The 20,828-nt window shown below is 43.4% G+C and overlaps 1 protein-coding gene across 1 annotated transcript in view; it reads right to left on the reverse strand.

Annotated features, from left to right (window-relative positions):
• Positions 1 to 15,655, reverse strand: part of mmadhcb (metabolism of cobalamin associated Db) — a 33,198-nt gene extending 17,543 nt beyond the window's left edge. The window contains exons 1-3 of the mRNA XM_084022282.1: positions 15,623 to 15,655; positions 14,976 to 15,064; positions 3,464 to 3,608 (exon numbers count right to left, since the gene is read on the reverse strand). Coding sequence (XP_083878408.1) covers positions 3,464 to 3,608; positions 14,976 to 14,984 — 154 coding nt within the window. The 5' untranslated portion in view covers positions 14,985 to 15,064; positions 15,623 to 15,655. The remainder of the gene's footprint in view (positions 1 to 3,463; positions 3,609 to 14,975; positions 15,065 to 15,622) is intronic.
• Positions 15,656 to 20,828: the final 5,173 nt, after the last annotated feature.

The raw sequence follows: 20,828 nt of genomic DNA on the forward strand, positions 1-20,828 counted from the left end.
TTACACACATTTCTAAGTACAATTCGATCAATTCCGCACTTTGCATAGGAATGATCGTACAGACCCATTACGCACAGAACTGTGCGTACTCACGATTGATAAAAGAGGACCCTGGACTCAAGGATGGAATCAACAAATTAAGTTAAAGGTGCCATATTATACTGTTTTTCCTCAATTCCACACAGCTGTCAAGAGGTCCAACAACACTGTATTTGAGATGCATTGCCCCAAACCCATCCATGGTCCTGAAATTCAGCTGTCTAAAAGTTGCTAAAATGAGCTCTCCTGAGAACAGACTTTACTCCGTCTGTCATCACCTACTTGGAGAGCCACAGAGATGATGCCGCTTACACTAGCAGTAGCATGCTCCAATGTTTACGTGGATGTATTGCTATGGCTGGCCTATGTTGCTCAGGTGAAGTTGCTGGTCCCGTATGGTTGGTACAGATCCTTTTACGAGGTTCAGTGTCGAGGCAAAGCCAGCTTTGTACTGACCCTCGTTACTGAAGCAGTCCGATGTGAAGTGGTTAGCACACAAGCTAACACAAACCGTAGCCGGCACATTGTCATTAAAAATGAAACACAACCACTGTCTCTTTTGTTCTTCTGAAGCTGGGATCGAATATAAGCACTTATGTTGATTTGTACAACCAACAACAGAGCAATCTGTGTGTCTATCTCTGAGCGACGACATTGTGAAACACCGATATCTCACTGCTGTCTCACCACAGGACACAGTCAACTTCACCTCAGTGATGAACGCGCCCTCTCGGATATCTCCTATCATCAGAGGAGTTTGGCGTATCAGGACACACCGAACTTCACCTCAGTGATGAACGCCCCCTCTCGGATATCTCCTATCAATGAGTCATCAGTGAATAGCCCCTCCTCTCTCTCTGTGAGTAGCCCCTCCTCTCCCTCTGTGAGTAGCCCCTCCTCTCCATGCACACTCAATGCTCATGCACAGGAAGGATTGTTTTCCCTGCAGAGAAGACGGCTGGCTGACTTCCCCAATAAAATCTAAATTTTCTACAAGTAGGCTGTGGAGCAGTCACTTAAAGGCAGGAACACACCGGCCCAACCGTTGGACGTCTGAAGCGTTTGGAGAGGCTCGGACGAGGTCGGGAACACATATGTTTGGTGTGTACAGCTGCGTCGGAAGCTTTCGGAGCTGCGCGGACGCTGTCTGATCAGACTGAGCATACGAAGTCTGAGGAGGTGGGCTGTTGGACGTCTGAGCCATTGGACACATATTGGCGGTGTGCTAGCGAATCAGAGTATCCAATGGCGGTGTGTGGGTGGGGCGGAAGTGACGATGGTAAACAACAAACCACATAAACAGAGATGGCGCAGAGTACAGATTTTACTTCGTCGTTGCATCTCACTTTTGGTTATTTCTGCACATTTATCGAAGCAATGGCTACGTGGAGCGAAGAGACGGAAGAGCAGCTGATTGTGCATTGTTTTTATCTGCACTCCGTTCCGTCATTTCCTGTTTTCCTGTTTTGGAGTACTGGCACGAGACTAGCGCCACCCGCTGTTAAGGAGGCTTATTGCATCTCGCGCAAGCGCAGAACGTACACGCTGCTGTGGTGTCGGAAGCACGTCGAAGCGGTGTGTACAACGCAACTTTTCTGCCGAACGGGTCAGACGAGAGGCAACAGAGTGGGCGGAGAGTGGTCGGATAAGGCAGTTGGACGTCTGGGCGGTGTGTGGGGGCCTTAAAGTGGAGCAATGGAGCTGGTGGGCAATATGGCAAAAATATCATATCACGATTTTTGTGGTATTTTTTGGTGATATTTGGATTTTAAGACTATTTTGAAAGTTACTGAACAGTACAACCAAACTAATTTCCCCATTTAAAAAAATACAGCCCTATAAGGTAACAAAACTGAAAGAATAACGGACCATTTAGGCCAAAGTACCTTTTTGAACAGATTTTAATCAAATTTGAAAGTGCAATTCTGCAAAGTATGAACATTCAACAAGAATTTCAAAAGGTAAAACACTATAAATAGCTTATTGAAAAAAAGTATATCAATGAAAATGTAACGTAACTCTTGTAATCTCTTAAGTACATTCTTTTAAAGTGAAATGTGGTTCAGAACCAAAAAGTGCAATAATGTCTGATTCCTGACTATTGAAAACCCAGCAGATTTAGTATAGTAGTATATGAAAAAAGTCACAAATTTATAAAGTAGCAATTTTGCTACTTTATAAACTGTATTTTCAGTTAAGTGAAGCAATGGAGCTGTATATATTGTTCAGTTATTTGTCACACAGTACTTGCCAATTAAAATATACAGTGGATCACCTAGGGCTGGACGATTATGGAAAAAATAATAATCACGATTATATTGATTGATATTGAAATCACAATTAATAAACACGATTATTCATTGCTTTCAAAAAAGTATTTAATGAGCCACCAAAACTCAACTTTAAATAAAAATTTTAGAAAAACAACCAGAAATAAATTAGTAACAAGTAAAAAAGTAAATAAAATAATTAAAAATATCAATAAAAAAAACCTGAATATAAATACCAAGTCTACATGCACTCAAGACTGTTCTCCCTGCAGTTTGCTTCCTACAAACTGAGTTTTTTGGCAGGAACACCAGTCTTTTCACTTCAGGCTTCAGTGATTAACGAATAATAGCAATACCAATGTAAAAACAACAAATAAAAAAAAATAATACTCGGCAGTGGAGACATCTTTTTAAACTTCAGCGCGACATTTATCGTACAAGGCAGGCAGCGCAACTCTGCTGAAGTGTTTGCGTGATGGCAACACGTAAAGCTGGTCCAAAGTTTTGACCGGTGTCTTGAAGCCTGGTCGCTAACTGTACTGATAGGGCACGTCCTTAGCTAGCATCTAGCAGCTAGCATGAACCTCACAGCCTCCGTTATCGCTCGCTGTCGCCGGTGGGAGCGGCATCGTAAAGAGTGTCCTCGATGGAGGATTGGGTGGCGGTGGCTGCCTCTCTTTTTAACTAAAGGCTTAGGCTGCTTTTCTGCCATGTTGTCAATCGCTCGTTCCACAATGATCCACACACTCACTGCTGCAGCTGCAGGCGCACAGGTGCGTTCACTGTGCTTTTACAGCGCAGTAATTTGCATACACGCCGCGCGGCGGCACATTAATCGTTTTTCTTCGATTACAGTGTTTTCATGATCGTGAGATCCCCCGGGAAGGCTACCACCTCAAATAGAATCTGATTCTGTTGGAAACACTATGTCAATCTTGATATGATAACTTGAAAACAGTACTATGAAAACAATACTACTGCACAGCTATTTAACCCTCTTGTTGCCTTTGATAAACATTTCATCCTGTTGTGTTCCCATTCAAAATACTTGGCATTGTATTGGATAACCAGACACACACTAATCTATGGCAGGTTTCTCATTTTATAATCAGCTCCAGCTAATGAATGTTAGAGTGTGAAACAACAACTCCTACCCATGTCAGAGGGAGCAATGGCTAAGTGGGGTTCATCAGAGCCTGATGATCCAGCAGCAGAGAAGGCTCTCGATCCAGCAACACGATGCACTAACACATGAAGCCCTGGGAGGTAACTGACCAGCCTGGCTCTGCTGCACAGCACCTACACACAGATCACACACACATACATAATGTTAATTCCATTGAAGTACTTTTTTGTTTAGCCTACACACCTGTCCGTATACTGCACATGCAGTACAATATAAACATACTCAAACACAGTGTTGGTCATCTTACCTAAAATAATTAGTTACAGTTTCATATTACTTCTCCTAAAAAGTAATTGTAATAGCAAAGTAACTGACTTTATTTTTTATGTTCTAGAACGCTATTACGTTCTAAAACATCTTTAACATCAAATATGTTTAACTGATTGAAGAATAAAAACACTATAGAGTATTTTAGATTTATTTGAACTCAATAGATTGCAGTCTGCCATATGATATGCATAGAAATAAAAATATATAAAAAATAAATATTGAAAATAAAATTCAAGTGCAAATTTCAGTGTAAACAAATGTAAACTTGGGTAAAAAGAAACAAAGGAAAATCTGGCCGTTAAGTAGTGCAAATCTCTGTAACTGTATATTAGGCCTACTGCACAATAAACAGAACACTACTCATACATATTCAGTAAAGGAACAATATTAATTAAAACTGCGAGCAGTGATAACGGGCCCTCGCATGGCACGTAACTCGGTTAGTGCTACGGCCGCCTGACGTGTCGGACCGCCTGGCCTGGCCACCGCCACGGCGCAGGTCGTCTCAGCCACCGCCACGGCTGGCGCCTGTCGTCCCCGGCCACCGCCACGGCGCCGGTCGTCCCCGGCCATTGCCACACAGCCGGTCGTCCCTTGCCTGAATCGTCGCGTCGATCACCGTATCAGACGATTTAAGTTGTCCTGCTCGACTGGGGTGCAAAGTTCCACGACACTGGGACCTTATACGGGTGTAAAAACGTGACATTTTATGTTGCCACTAGGTGGCGCTCTGATTGTGAGTCAATATTGCAGTGCAGACTTGTTCAGGATGGGACTCTCATCAAATGTGAGAAGTTTGAACTTGATCGGACAATGTACATAGAAGTTATAACAGTTTAGAGTGTTGTGAAGCATGAAATTCATCTGGACTTATGTAAGACCTTTCGATGATTTTGCATCGTTGAGGCCTCTAGAACAATCTCAGCGAGTTTGGCATGAATCGGATAAACGGTGTAGGAGGAGTTCGTTAAAATACAAACCCAACAATTGAAAAAATGGCCCAAAATGGCTGATTTACTGTAGCGCCCCCGAGTGGTTGATATTAATAAAACTTTCAGGATATGTTCCAGGCAGATATGTTAACATATCCTGAAAGTTTCATGATGATTGGGTTAAAGGTTCTGGAGTTATGAGTATTGATTTCTAGAGTCCCGCCCTTTTTGATTTTCATTGGCTAATAACTTCTGAACGCAACGATATTTTAAAATGCTTTTGATAGCAATTGACCAGCTTTGTCTAATGATGTTTTACAGAAATTTTGGTGAGAATCGGATCTATGGTTCAGGAGAAATTAGCAAAAACGTGTTTTTCACAAAATTCAAAATGGCGGAAAATTTTGTTAGGCGGACTTTTGTGCTCCAAGAGGCTTTTTTGTAGAGCACACTTGCCTGCACATGTGTGGCGAATTTTGTGTCAATCGGAGCTAAAGTGTGAGGGGGCTGGCCTAAGACACGTTAGGTGGCGCTAGAGAGCCACCTTTTTGTGGCCAACTATGAAACCTTTAAAATGTCAAATTTTTCGCCAGTCCCCATCTGCACACCAATTTTTTTCACGGCATTTTAATGATAAGGCCCCCAAAAAGGCCGTCGAACTTGCGAAATAATAAAAACAATTAAAACTGCGAGCAGTGATAACGGGCCCTCGCATGGCACGTAACTCGGTTAGTGCTACGACCGCCTGACGTGTCGGACCGCCTGGCCTGGCCACCGCCACGGGGCGGGTCGTCCCCGGCCACCGCCACGTTGCCAGTCGTCCCCTGTCGTCCCCAGCCACCGCCACGGCGCGGGTCGTCACCGGCCACCGCCACGGCTGGCGCCTGTCGTCCCCGGCCACCGCCACGGCGCGGGTCCTCCCCGGCCCCCGCCACGGCGCGCGTCTTCCCCGGCCATTGCCACGCAGCCGGTCGTCCCTTGCCTGAATCGTCGCGTTGATCACCGTATCAGACGATTGAAGTTGTCCTGCTAGACAGGGGTGCAAAGTTCCACGACACTGGGACCTTATACGGGTGTAAAAACATGACATTTCATGTTGCCAATAGGTGGCGCTCTGATTGTGAGTCAATATTGCAGTGCAGACGTGTTCAGGATGGGACTCTCATAAAATGTGAGAAGTTTGAACCAGATAGGACGATGGACACTGAAGTTAGACACTGAACAGTTTAGAGTATTGTGGCGAAGCATGAAATTCGTCCATGTTCAGGGCGCCGTAGTTGCGCTCCCATAGGACTTATGTAAGACCTTTCGATGATTTTTAATCGTCGAGGCCTCTAGAACAGGCTCACAAAGTTTGGTAGGAATCGGATCAACGGTGTAGGAGGAGTTCGTTAAAATACAAAGCTTACAATTGAAAAATGGCTGATTTACTGTAGCGCCCCCGAGTGGTCAATTTTAATAAAACTTTCAAGATATGTTCAAGGCAGATGTGTCAACATATCCTGCAAGTTTCGTGACGATTGGGTTAAATATTGTGGAGTTATGTCTATTGATTTCTAGAGTCCCGCCTCTCTGATGTTAATTGGCTAATAACTTCTGAACGCAACGACATTTTACAAAGCTTTTGATGGCACTTGCCCAACTTGGTCTAATGATGACGCACATCAAATTTGGTGAGAATCAGATCTACGGTTTAGGAGAAATTAGCAAAAACATGTTTTTCACAAAATTCAAAATGGCGGAAAATTTAGGTAGGCGGACTTTAGTACTCCAAGAGGCTTTTTTGTAGAGCACACTTGCCCGTACATGTCTACCAAATTTTGTGTCAATTGGAGGTACGGTGTGTGGGGGCCAATGTAAGACGCGTAAGGTGGCGCTAGAGAGCCACATATTTGTGGCCGATTACGAGACCTTTAAAATTTCGCAATTTTCGCCAGTCCCCATGTGCACACCAATTCTTTTAAGCTAATTTTGATGCTAAGGCCTCCAAAATGGCAGCCAAAGTGGCAGAAAAATAAGAATTAAAACTGCGAGCAGTGATAACGGGCCCTCGCATGGCACGTAACTCGGTTAGTGCTACGGCCGCCTGACGTGTCGGACCGCCTGGCCTTGCCACCGCCACGGGGCGGGTCGTCCCCGGCCACCGCCACGTGGCCAGTCGTCCCCCGTCGTCCCCGGCCACCGCCACGGCGCGGGTCGTCCCCGGCCACCGCCACGGCTGGCGTCTGTCGTCCCCGGCCACCGCCACGGCGCGGGTTGTCCCCGGCCTCCGCCACGGCGCGGGTTGTCCCCGGCCTCCGCCACGGCGCGGGTTGTCCCCGGCCATCGCCACGCCACTGGTCGTCCCTTGCCTGAATCGTCCCATCCATCACTGTGTCAGATGAGTGAAGTTTTCATGCTCAACTGGGGTGCAAAGTTCCACGACACTAGGACCTTATACAGGTGTAAAAACATGACATTTTATGTTGCCAATAGGTGGCGCTCTGATTGTGAGTCAATATTGCAGTGCAGACGTGTTCAGGATGGGACTCTCATCAAACTTGAGAAGTTTGAACCAGATCGGACGATGGACACCGAAGTTATAACAGTTTAGAGTATTGTGGCGAAGCATGAATTTCGTCCATGTTCAGGACGCCGTCCCGGCCACGCCCTTTGACGTATGTAAGACCTTTTGATGATTTTTAATCGTCGCGGCCTCTAGAACAGGCTCAGAAAGTTTGGTAGGAATCAGATCAACGGTGTAGGAGGAGTTTGTTAAAATACAAAGCTTACAATTAAAAAATGGCTGATTTACTGTAGCGCCCCTGAGTGGTCAATTTTAATAAAACTTTCAGGATATGTTCCAGGGACATATGTCAACATATCCTGCAAGTTTCGTGATGATTGGGTTAAATATTGTGGAATTATGTCCTTATATGAGTGTAAAAACATGCCATTTCATGTTGCCAATAGGTGGCGCTGTAATTGTGGATCAATATTGCAGTGCAGACGTGTTCACGGTGGGACTCTCATCAAACGTGAGAAGTTTGAACCAGATCGGACGATGGACACTGAAGTTATAACAGTTTAGAGTATTGTGGCGAAGCATGAAAATCGTCCATGTTCAGGGCGCCGTAATAACGCTCCCGTAGGACTTTTGTAAGACCTTTCGATGATTTTTAATCGTCGAGGCCTCTAGAACAGGCTCACAAAGTTTGGTAGGAATCGGATTAACGGTGTAGGAGGAGTTCGTTAAAATACAAACCTTTCAATTGAAAAATTGGCTGATTTACTGTAGCGCCCCCGAGTGGTCAATTTTAATAAAACTTTCAGTATATGTTCCAGAGAGGTATGTCAACATATCCTGCAAGTTTCATGACGATTGGGTTAAATATTGTGGAGTTATGTCTATTGATTTCTAGAGCCCCGCCCCTCTGATGTTCATTGGCTAATAACTTCTGAACGCAACGACATTTTACAAAGCCTTTGATGGCACTTTCCCATTGTGGTCTAATGATGTCGCAGAGAAAATTTGGTGAGAAAGGGATCTACGGTTTAGGAGAAGTGAGCAAAAACGTGTTTTTCACAAAATTCAAAATGGCGGAACATTTCGGTAGGCGGACTTTAGTACTCCAAGAGGCTTTTTTGTAGAGCACACTTGCCTGCACATGTTTGGTGAATTTTGTGTCAATTAGAGCTACGGTGTGCTGGGGCTGGCCTAACACACGTTAGGTGGCGCTAGAGAGCCACCTTTTTGTGGCCAACTATGAAACCTTTAAAATGTCAAATTTTTTACCAGTCCCCATGTGCATGCAAATTTCTTTTAACTTCTGAATATGATAAGACCTCCAAAATGGCACACGAAGTCGCGGAATAAGAAAAAAAATAATCCGTAAGGTTTCAATAGGGCTTCGCAGCCCGACGTTGTCGGCGCTCGGGCCCTAATAAGAAAAAACATTCGCATTTCAATAGGGCTTCGCAGCCCGACGTTGTCGGCGCTCGGGCCCTAATAATTTTGATGCTAAGGCCTCCAAAATGGCAGCCAAAGTGGCAGAAAAATAAGAATAAGAAAAAACATTCGCATTTTAATAGGGCTTCGCAGCCCGACGTTGTCGGCGCTCGGGCCCTAATAATAAGAAACGATACAATTTCAATAGGGCTTCGCTGCCCGACGTTGTCGGCGCTCGGGCCCTAATTAAAACTGCGAGCAGTGATGCACAGGCCCTCGCATACACGCAACTCGGTTAGTGCTACGACCGCCTTCAGTGTCTGGCCTGGCCACCGCCACTTCACCAGTCGTCCCTTGCCTGAATTGTCGTGTCGATCACCGCATCAGACGATTGAAGTCGTCACGTTCGACTGGGGTGCAAAGTTCCACGACACTGGGACCGTATACGAGTGTAAAAACGTGACATTTCATGTCCCCATTAGGTGGCGCTCTGATTGTGAGTCAAAATTGCAGTGCAGACACGTTCAAGGTGGGACTCTCATCAAATGTGTGAGGTTTGAACCAGATCGGACAATGGACGCTGAAGTTATAACAGTTTAGAGTGTTGTGAAGCATGAAATTCATCTGCGTTCATGGCGTCCTCCTGGCCACGCCCTTTGACTTATGTCAGACCTTTTGATGATTTTTAATCGTCGAGGCCTCTAGAACAGGCTCACAAGGTTTGGTAGGAATCAGAACAACCCTGTAGGAGGAGTTCGTTAAAATATAGTGCATGAAAAAGGCGAAAAATCACTTAAATTTGCACATAAAATGCAAAATGGCTGACTTCCTGTTGGGTTTAGGGCATGGGTCCGGATGGCTTTTTTGTACATCTCTACATGTTCTATGTACCTACAAAGTTTCATGCAGGTACGTCAAAGCTAAAGGTGTTCAATCTCTTAAAAGGAGCTGTAAAAGTGTAAAAACGATGAAAATGATATTTCCAGGTACCATCAGGTAACTCTCTGACCTACGGTCAATATTGCAGTGCATACGTGTTCAGGGTGAGACTCTTATCAAACATGTCCAGTTTTGAGCAGATTGGACATTGTATCCTGAAGTAACAACAACTTCCTGTACACTCGCCAAAACGCCACACCCTGGCCACGCCCTATGACTTATGTAAGACCTTTCGGTGATTTTGCATCGTTGAGGCCTCTAGAACAGTCTCAGCGAGTTTGGCAGGTATCGGATCAACGGTGTCGGAGGAGTTCATTAAAATACAAACCCTACAATTGGAAAAAATGCTAAAATGGCCTTAAATGGCTGAGTTACTGTAGCGCCCCTGAGTGGTTAATTTTGATAAAACTTTCAGGATATGTTCCAGGGAGATATGTCAACATATCCTGCACGTTTTGAGCGGATTGGACATTGTCTCCTGAAGTTACACCAACTTGATAACATTTCATCATTGAAGACTTGAGTACATGATGACCAAGTTTGAGGTGAATCTGATAAAGCTGCTAGGAAGAGTTTGCTGAAGTATAAAACTTAACACTTTCTATCGCCAGTAGGTGGCGCTCTCACTATGAGTCAATATTGCAGTGCAATATTGCACCTTTCGATGATTTACGTTGTTGAGGCCTCTAGAACAGTCTCAACGAGTTTGGAAGGAATCCGATCAACGGTGTAAAATACGAAACCTACAATCGAAAAAATGGGGAAAATTGCCTAAAATGGCTGATTTACTGTAGCACCCCCCGAGCGGTCAATTTTATTAAAACTTTCAGGATATGTTCCAAGGAGATATGTCAACATATCCTTCAAGTTTCATGATGATTGAGTTAAAGGTTATGGAGTTATGTGTATTGATATCTAGAGCCCCGCCCATCTGATGTTCATTGGCTAATAACTTCTGAACGCAACAATATTTTACAAAGCACTTAACCAGCTTGGTCTAATGATGATTCACAGCAATTTTGGTGAGAATCGGATCTACGGTTTAGGAGAAGTTAGCAAAAACGTGTTTTTCACAAAATTCAAAATGGCGGAAAATTTTGGTAGGCGGACTTTAGTAGTTCCAATTGCAATTTAGTAGAGGACACTTGCCTGCATGTATACCAAATTTTGTGTCAATCGGAGTTACGGTGTGTGGCCTAAACTGCGCTAGGTGGCGCTAGAGAAAAAGTTTTTTTACAAGACCTCTAAAATGTCGCAATTTTCACCAGTCCCCATGTGCACACCAATTTTTTTTGGGGTTAATTTTAATGCTAAGGCCTTTGGCAACAGAAGTCGTGAAAAAATAATAAACGACAGCATTTCAATAGGGCTTCCAGACCTGCAAACTCCTCAGAGGAAAAAAGGTGACAGTGTCACGGGGGGATTTTTTTTTTGATGGTACTATGCAAATGACACTAGTCTGAGCGTGACTTAACAAAACTCAGCATACTTTCTCAAAAATCATTGTCATTGAGGGATTTGCGCGGTAGCCAGGCGACCGTCTCATTCAATGGCGAGCTCAGTTGGCGCTGTGTGCTTCAAGATTCCGATTGGCTCAGAGAAATGTCAATTATAAGAAAGATTCTGAAGCAAGTGCTGAGATTCCGATTGGCCCAGAGAAATGTCAATTATTATTGTTCAATAACGAAAAACCATGCAAAAAAAGTGCATTCAACCTTTCTCCGTGAACAAAAACTACAGCTCCCATGATGCCCCGCGGCAAACCAGGAAGTGCAGCCCCGACGTCAAGTGCCGGTCCCTGTGATTCACTCATCAAAACTAAACAAACAAGCATGGATAAACACGGATGGAACAACAACGTTATAAATCCAAATATTATCTTTATGTGCCACAGCTTCACCATTTCATTAACTTTTAACTTCTATTGTCAGTAACTTAACTGCTTGGATCTACCGGAGCATAGCGTTATCGCGTTTGCTTTAACGTACAATACAGGGGAGCGGACAAAACACAGAGCGACGATACAGCATAGCGTTAGCAGACAACATGAAAGCACAAAAGAAAACAAGAACTTAAGAGAGCTTACCAAGTTGCTGCATACCTGGTTGAAATTCAGTACAAAAAAACTACTCTTGCGCTTCCTTTTCACGGAGTAAACACCGGTCACATGGACCCACATTCACCCATCTCTTAAAGAGGAACTACACCATTGGGCTGCTGAACCTCGAACGGTTCTCAATGAATATTACTTGCGGGATTTTAGCTCTGGATTAACATACACAAAAATAAAAAATAAACTACACAAATGACATAACTGCACAGAAAACACAACAATAAGAATGATCCAATAATTGTTCGCAATTCTGGACCCCCCCCCAAAAGAAAACTCTCCGGTTCTACACGATCCACGTGAATGACCAAATTGACCAAGAAAACGGCGATTGTCGCTGAAAAGCGACAAGTTTGCAGCTCTGGGCTTCACAGCCCAACGTTGTCAGCGCTCGGGCCCTAACAATCCGTTCAATTTCAATAGGGCTTTGCATTCGCAGCCCGACGTTGTCGGCGCTCCGGCCCTAAATATTAAAAATAAACTAGAAAATTCCCCCGCTGGAAATTTTGAAAGGGCCACGGGGGCTACTGCCGGAGTGTATCTACATTACGATGAGATTCTTGGAGATTTCAAACGAGACTGAGTTGTTTTAGAGGCAAATACAGAGACTGCTTGCTGAAAAACTATCCCTGAAAGGAACGTGCATCAGCAGTTTTGCATGAATTTACCTCTAAAATGGCTCCTTCTTGTAACGTTACATTATTATCACATAGCGTGGTGAATGTGCAGGTCACAACTTGTCCACAAAAGCGTTTTGGAGTTGTTGGATTGTGTATTCCATGAGTTTGATACATGTCACCAAGCTCAGCTGTCACTCTGAGACTACTGAGACTCAAGTACTGAGTACTACCGAGTACTACTGAGACTCAAGTACTGAGAACTACTAACGCACTCAACTGTTTGCCAGTATGTGTCACCGAGCTCAGGTGTCACTCAAGTTCTCTGTACTACTGAGTACTACTGATGCTCAAGTACTGAGAACTACTAGGTACTATGTACTGTCAAACAGTTGAGTGCTTCGCACTGAACTGAGCGGTGGCCCCCTACAGCTATGAAATAGCTGAGGGGGCCAGTGCTCGGGGCGAAGCACTGGTTGTAGTTTTTCAAGCAATACATAGTACGTAGTAGATTGCCCCGTGGCCCTAAATATAAAGCTCATGCTATAGCTGCATTTGGGCTTGGGTAAGCAGCAGCAGCAACAAGTGTGGTGTTAGCATGTGTTAATGTGGTGCTTCATAAGATTGGAGTTGCAAGTTGAGGCAGACGTGGATAAAGTATTTTTTCCTCGGCATAGCGTGCATGTTACAGAAACATTCTTGCCTTTAAGTTCAGTGAGTTTGAATTAGTGTCGGTACTTCCAGTTCAAGAACGCTAACTTTGCATTTCCCTGGCTCGTCCCCATTGTCGCTGTCTTGTTGTGTTTGGTAGTCAGAGACAGCGTGAGCAGGGCATGATCCGCCCACTCAGCCAATCATCATCGCATTTGCAACTGCGTTATCATCCCCCCCAAGGGCGTAACTTTGAGTTGAACATTGGGGGGGTTGAGATTTCCGCCTGTGAAGCAGGTGTATATATATCTTTGGAGACTTTGGAGACTATGGTGGGGGGATTGCGATCCTGTAGGGGGGTCCGGGGGCATGCCCCCCCGGGAGAAAATTTTAAATAATTTCATTTTAATGCATCAATTTGGTGAATTCTGAGAAACAAAATATGACATATCAATTACTGACCAATTTCTTACAAACTGCTGGTACTGATACAAATGTTGACATACTAAATGGGGTTGATGAGTTTAAGCATTCAAGAAAAGATGAAAACAAAAATGACTTTTTTGACTTGATTTGTTTATTATTATTATTATTATTATTATTATAATAATAATAATAATAATAATAATAATAATATAAGTGGGTGACTATTCCTCAGCCTTCCCTGGTGTTTTGGTTTTGACTAAAGCCCCGTTCACGTACGTAGCCACTCGCCCATCTCTGAGCGACAGCTGTCAATGAATGTGAATGTGTTCTAGTGGAATGTGGTCAGGTAAGGCGATGCGATGTGGTCGATCGGAGATCAAATTATTTTAACTTTCTGCGATGTGAGTGAAGCGAGTACCAATCAATGTAGAATAGAGATGATTGACAGTTGACGTCAACAGAGAGTTCCACAGAGAGTTGTCGCTTGAAGTCGCCGGCGGCGGCAGTGAATTTTTTTTTGCCAGCGAGTAGAATTCAGCGAGAAAGCGAGTGGCGAGTAGTGGCGTATGTGAACGGGGCTATACGCGCACGCACTGTCAAACTCGCCGGTTGGGGGGGGGGGGTAACTTTTGTTCAGTAACATGATTTGACTCGTGAGTGGTGGCACTGGAGCCCTAGCAGTAGCTACCTCCTGTTGGGAAGATACTTTTATTCTTTTGCTTTTTTTCGCGTGCTTTCTTCATACCACCGCTGATGCGGGGAGAGACCGGAGAGACAGTAGAGAAGCGCAGGTCCGGCAAGGTGGGCGAAACCAAATCTCAGAGCGGGAGGGGGCACAGACAAACGTCACTATTTTTTACTGGTAAATTGAGAAAATCTACCACACTGTTGTGATTATAATGCTTAACATTCAATATCAATAATTATGATATCAAATTGGGTGGGTTGTGGTGGCTGGTTTGGATTATTGGGTGGGTTGCAACCCACCCATCCCCCCCATAAATTACGCCTATGATCCCCCCCCCCCCCCCCCCAGGCAGCTGATGTGTGGCACTGGCCAAAGCCGACACCTTGCGCTTCATTCAACCAAATTGTAGTAACGCGCAACTTTACATTCTCAGTAACGGCAATGGCGTTGCAACGATGGGAAAAGTAATTATTATTAGTAATTAGATTACTTGTTACTGAAAAAAATAATGCTGTTAGTAACGCCGTTATACTCTAACGCCGTTATTACCAACACTGCTCAAACATTAGAGTAATAAATATAATTAAGTTAAATGAGTTAACTTAAACAGAAAATGTAACTTACAACATAAGAATAAAAACATGACTACAAATATAAAGTGTAAAAGAGGTGACACTTAGAACTACTACTACTGGTCAAAAAATTAGCTATCTACTATGGTAAACTCGAATCTTGAAAAATGTTGAGTGACGAGTGCATAAGTCCCACGATGACTAGAGCCACCTGTAACATCTCCAGCTGCATGTCTATGGGTGCTGCGTGTGTGCATCTGGGGATTTCAGGCCTACATGCGTCAAATAACAAGGAGTAATTGTTATTTCCTAAGAAACATACACAGTTGCATGTCTATGGGACTTACACTGGCCATCCTGGTGGGCCTGTTCTCCTGCAGTGTCCCGTTGTGCTTCTGTGAACGCGGAGGTGAAGCACTCAGCAACGACTTGAAACCTAAACCCAGAGAGAGAAAGAGGATCATGTGGACGATTTAGCCTCCAGGGATCCGACATTCCTGCAGACGTTTTAGCGTTAAATGTATTATTCTGTGATCCATAATTCTATTGTGTCTCAGAGGCTGCTGTTGCACGTTTTGCATGTGTATTATGGGAAACAGGCATTTAGTAGAACATACGCTTGATCGTTCATTTGGATCCACCTCTTTGAAACAGAATCGTACGGGTCACCGAATGTTCCCACGAGCTGTTCCCTAATACTGGGGCTTCTAGTTTAGACAGGGCCACCTACAAGTAACTGCTCACTGGATTTGACGGGTCACACATTTTGATACAACACTCTTTGTAAGTTTAACAAGTAGCTAACATAACGTTAACGCCAACGAATTTTGTAATTTAGGTTTAAAAACGGAGCAAGAAAACGAACTTACCAACGTGATAAAGTTCACGTAGAATGCAGCGTTAGTACAAGTACTGTTGACTTGTATCTGATAGCGTAACGTGAATAAACTACATTTAGCACAGTCGAAGCAGCTAACTTAGACGCTAGACTCACCTTGAATTCGCGCATGCGCGGAGGCTCGTCTTCTTTTTCTTCTTCGGATGTGTTAGGGATTGGCGAGCAGCGGATTTGGTGCATTACCGCCACCAACTGGTATTGTAAACGTGGATCAGGACGTACTTAAATTATTTAATAGAATAAAAAACGGGCTCATATGAAATCCGTGTATCATTCGTTCATTCGTTTTTCAAAATAAAACCAAAAATAAAAAAAACGACTCTTATTCTCAGTATTTGTTTCCAAAACCAAAATGAAAAAAACGGATAACGACTCGTTTTTTCGATTTCCGATTTTGTGCTCACGTGAAAAATGTCAAAGCTCAACAACAACTCAGGCGAAAAAGACTTGTGTCAGACGCAGAACTGGAAACGGCAATCCTATCATCAATAGAAGAGGTAAGTGTTCACGTTTTTAACATTGACAAACATATGATTTTCATAATCATTATTTTATGAAAACAGAAGTGCGAAGAAACATGATCGCCAAAAAGTTTGACAAGCGCAGTTTAATGCTGCATTCATGTGGTGTCGGAAGATCTGAGTTCCCAAGTTGGCAAGTCGTTGTGTTCGTTGTGTAAAGGCACAGGTGTGTGTGTGTGTGTGTGGGTGTGTGTGTGCGTGCGTGTGTGTATGTGTGTGTAAGTGTGTGTGTGTTACTCATCAATGACATATCCAAGACTAATAATTCCGATTTGCATTTAGTATATTGGAATTAATCCCCTTTCATGCTTTTTTAACCATTTTTTTTTTTACCAGGGACTCTATTTTCTGGCATTGAAGGGGTTAAAAGTCTGAAATTAATTAAATCAATGGTTTGGATCAATGGAGGAGAAGTGGATTAGAGGATGCATGCAAAAATAACTTAAATTTTTTTTCTCAAATATGCCTTTTTTATGCCATCAAACGCGTTGGACACTTTTGTCCAATGTGGTAAATGTGCCAGTAACATGATTTTCTAAGATTTGGAAGGTGTTATACAGGATTGGGTTTGGAATTCAAAAATGTGTCTAATTTATAAAAAGTGTGTTTGAAGTTTCACATAACTTACACGACAGTTTTTGTTATAACACTTTTAATGTTAATCTTTAATTAGTCTTAGTTACATGGCTAGGCAGAAGGCTTTTGAATTACTTAATTTAACTTGTTTTTGTCTTGACAGACAGGTCCAACATATGGACGAAAATTCATGACAGGATACCCGTCATCAGTTGGAGTTAGGGCAGGTGAACCTCGAGTGGGAAGGATTCTTAGAGAGGTGCACAAGCCATATAATGAGCTGCATCGCCAGGTAAGTCCATCCATCCATCCATCCATTGTCTACCGCTTACCCTGTATTCAGGGTCACGGGGGGGCTGGAGCCGATCCCAGCTGACATTGGGCGAAGGCAGGGTACACCCTGGACAGGACGCCAGTCTATCACAGGGCCGACATGTAGAGACAAACAACCATTCACGCTCACATTCACACCTACGGGCAATTTAGAGTCACCAATCAACCTATCCCCATCCTGCATGTCTTTTGGACTGTGGGAGGAAGCCGGAGAACCCGGAGAGAACCCACGCTTACACGGGGAGAACATGCAAACTCCACACAGAAGGAGCCCGGGCCGACCCGGGAATCGAACCCGGGACCCTCTTGCTGTGAGGCGAGAGTGCTACCCACTACACCACCGTGCAGCCCCCGCCAGGTAAGTCATCTACATTAATTATATTTGTGAACAAAAAGATGATTTTTGACTCATGAAAAGTTACATTAAGACTTAAAGTATGCATATTAGCAGTACATGCATGTATTAGATTTGTAAATATTTTGAATATCTTAGCTGATTTAATGTTATTGCACTTTTCATTGATTGAATTTTACTTGTTTTAGGGAGCACGTAATCTAAATCCAGTTCCTTACCACGCGGAATACATGGGCCACAAACTCCACCTAGACCAAAATGAGAAGCTGGGAATGTTTGGAGTGACACATGTCTTGGCCATTGATGGTTTCAGCAGCAAAATTGTTGCTGAATCCACAATGCCAGTGAAGAACAACCTTATTATTTATGAGGAAGTTTACAGGCAAGTACAGTCAAGGTTTGAAATAAAGTATAATAAGCACTACATAGGGTTATTGTACTGTGTTTACTTCGTGCATTTGAATGTGAAAAAAATAACTAAACAAGGGATTGTATCACCTAGTCCTAAACAGAACTGAACTGAATCTATCATATCAACATATATATATATATATACATATAATTTACACATTTTTCTATTACAGGAAAGCAGTTGCCAACAATGGAATGTGGGACCAGATCAGAGTGGATCATGGCAGGGAGTTTTATTTGACCCTGTACATGCAAGAAAAGCTGTCTCAACACAGACATAATGTCAACAGGCTACCTATGTGCAGACAACTTCTTCAAGGGTGAATTTTGTCCTATTGATTACATATAAAGATAATAAGTATTTTCCATTTCATTTCATTTGTGTATGAAACAAGGACCATGCACAAATACATTAATTTCAAATGAGAAGAGATGATGTATGCCAGATCATCGATTAATTGAAAAAATTACCGACCAATTAATCGATTATTAAAATAATCGTTAGTCGCAGGCCTACACAGCAGCCATGATAAAGATTTGATTGCAGGTGATGTTAACTTTTATCACTGCTGACATCAGCTGTTTACCCATTACTTCATTATTCTATTTCACCTCATCATTTGTCCTTAATTATCCCATCTGTCCCAAAATTTTCGGTTGAGGTGCACACTTGCATGGCAGGAATTCATAGATATTTACACATCAATTGAAGCTCAGATATTTGGACTTAACACTGTCTACAACAAAATTCAAGATCAAAGGACATTTACAAATCACTCATCATCATCACTCAATCATGTGTGTTTTATATACCAGAGCAACTTTTTCTGATTTTTTTTTCTTTCTAAAAACATTTTTGGATTTGAAGTGTTTTCAAACAGTCCTTAAGTTTTTCTTGTGTTTAAACAGAACCTGAGAGTGGAGAGAATTTGGCCAGAGGTCAACAATCGGGTAAACTACCCCCTAAAACAGGCCCTGGTCCACCTGCTGGATCAGGAGTTACTCGACATGCAGGATAATCTGACCAAATTCTGTGTCTCCAACCTGGCATGTCAAGTGAGTCAGATAAGACTTGGCAGAGTTGTGCAGTCCTGGAATGCCCATAGGATACCAGGTAAGTCATGACAATATTTGTATGTATGTAGTTTTAAAACAACTGACAACATTTGGTCCAAAACTAAACAAAAATCTTCACACCAATTTTAGGCAGAGGGATCCCAAACCAACTTGCAGCTGCTAGTTGTCCAGCAAGAATTCCCACAGATCTGCTGGCCAGTGCTGCTGAGGCAGCACACATGTACGAGCAGGAGTTGGGGTCCTCCCTGACATGGGTATCTGCCTTTGGCTCTGACCCATTTTCATCAGAGGAAGACCGATGTCGTGCTGAGCAGCTGTTTGGAGAGAGGTTCCCAGACATGTCTCTTATTTTTGGAACAGCAGTTAACCATGACTATAGAATGTTTCAGGAGGCACTGTTCTACCTGATAAATGTTACTGAAAGACATGCAAGATAAATGTAAGTAGTAAATGGAGATGAATAAATAAGAATTTTGTTCAGAACACTGCATATTCTTTAATGTCCAAATACAAGCACAACAATTGCAAAATCTCATAAAACCTGAACTTACTGAAAAAAAGTGCTTTTTAAGCTTTAAAATTTGGCACTATTACATTATAACAAACAATTCCCTGAAGAACTGGTATTTGTATCATACCAAGTGCAAAATCTCATAAAACCTGTACTTACTGAAAAAAAGTGGTTTTTAAGCTTTAACATTAGACACTATTACATTATAACAAACAATTCCCTGAAGAACTGGTATTTGTATCATACCAAGTGCAAAATCTCATAAGAACTCAATACTCAATACTGTATAAAACCGTATAAAAACTTGATATTAAACTATATAAACAAACTTGTTGCCACTATAACAGACAGAAATTATGGCAGGAATAACTTCTCCAGTGCTGCCAGTGCCTCAGAGAGTCCAGCCACTTCATGGATGCTGCCCTCCAAATCCACAGCACGACACTTTGGGCAGTAACTGCATCCTTTTTTCCACTCCATAATACATGCCTTACACCCGATAAGGCTTCTGCAGCAGGTTGAGAACATTGGCTTATCTACAGGACCTGTAGATCAAAAGAAAAACTTTGGCATTTATTTTCCTTGTGTTAGAAGAGGGGAAGGAGGAAGGAACTCCTGACAGGAGGGAGGAAGAAAAGAAGGAAGGAGGGAATGAAGCAAGGAAGGGAGGAAGGAAGGAGGGAGGAAAGAAGGAGGCGGGGAAGGAAGGAGTAAAAAAGAGGGAAGGAGGGGAAGAAGGAAAGAAAAAAGAAAGTGAGGAATGAAGGAAGGAAAGGAGGAAAAAAGGAAGGAAAGGAGGGAGAGAGGAAGGAAGGACAGAGGAAATGAGGAAGAAAGGGAGGAAAGATGGAAGGAAGAGGGACAGAGGGGAAGAAGGAAGAAAGGAGGATGGAGCAAGGAAGGTAGGAAGGAGGGAAAGAGGGACGGAGGGGAAGAAGGAAGGGAGGAGGGACAGAGGAAAGAAGGAAGGAAGAGGGACAGAGGGGAAGGAAGGACGGAAAGGAGGGAGGAAGGAGGAAAGGGGGACAGTGGGGAAGAAGGAAGTAGTAAAACAGTGCCAACCTTTGCAGACAAGACAGGCGAAGACCATTCTTAAAGGAGTCATCACCTGGAAATCGCAATTTCTCTTGTTAAAACATGCATATCTGTGTTTGACCTCAGTTGAAACTTGCCTGAAAGGCTGGAGTTTGAAAGTGGCGCCGTTTTTTCGCTTCTGCTCTTTTTTCCGAACAGGAATAGCACACAAGGGTGTGCATTCCTAAAGCACGAGATTTTGATTCTGCGCCTTCGGTGACGTCACCGTGGCGGCTACTTGCATAAGCCTACCCCTCTTTCACCACCCAACCCCGCCCCGTCCGCTACCTGAAATCGCCGAAGCGCCGCCATTATGTTTTGGAGTCTGCATGCAGGCAAGCCCCCCCGGCTCTGTCCTTCCTGCGGCGAATCAACGCGCGCCTCATTACATATTATACAATGCACATCCGGACCAGTCAAAACCTCGCGCGTAATCTCGCGTGA

This window comes from Eutrigla gurnardus (genome assembly GCF_963514095.1).
Source record: "Eutrigla gurnardus genome assembly, chromosome: 12".
NCBI lineage: Eukaryota > Metazoa > Chordata > Actinopteri > Perciformes > Triglidae > Eutrigla > Eutrigla gurnardus.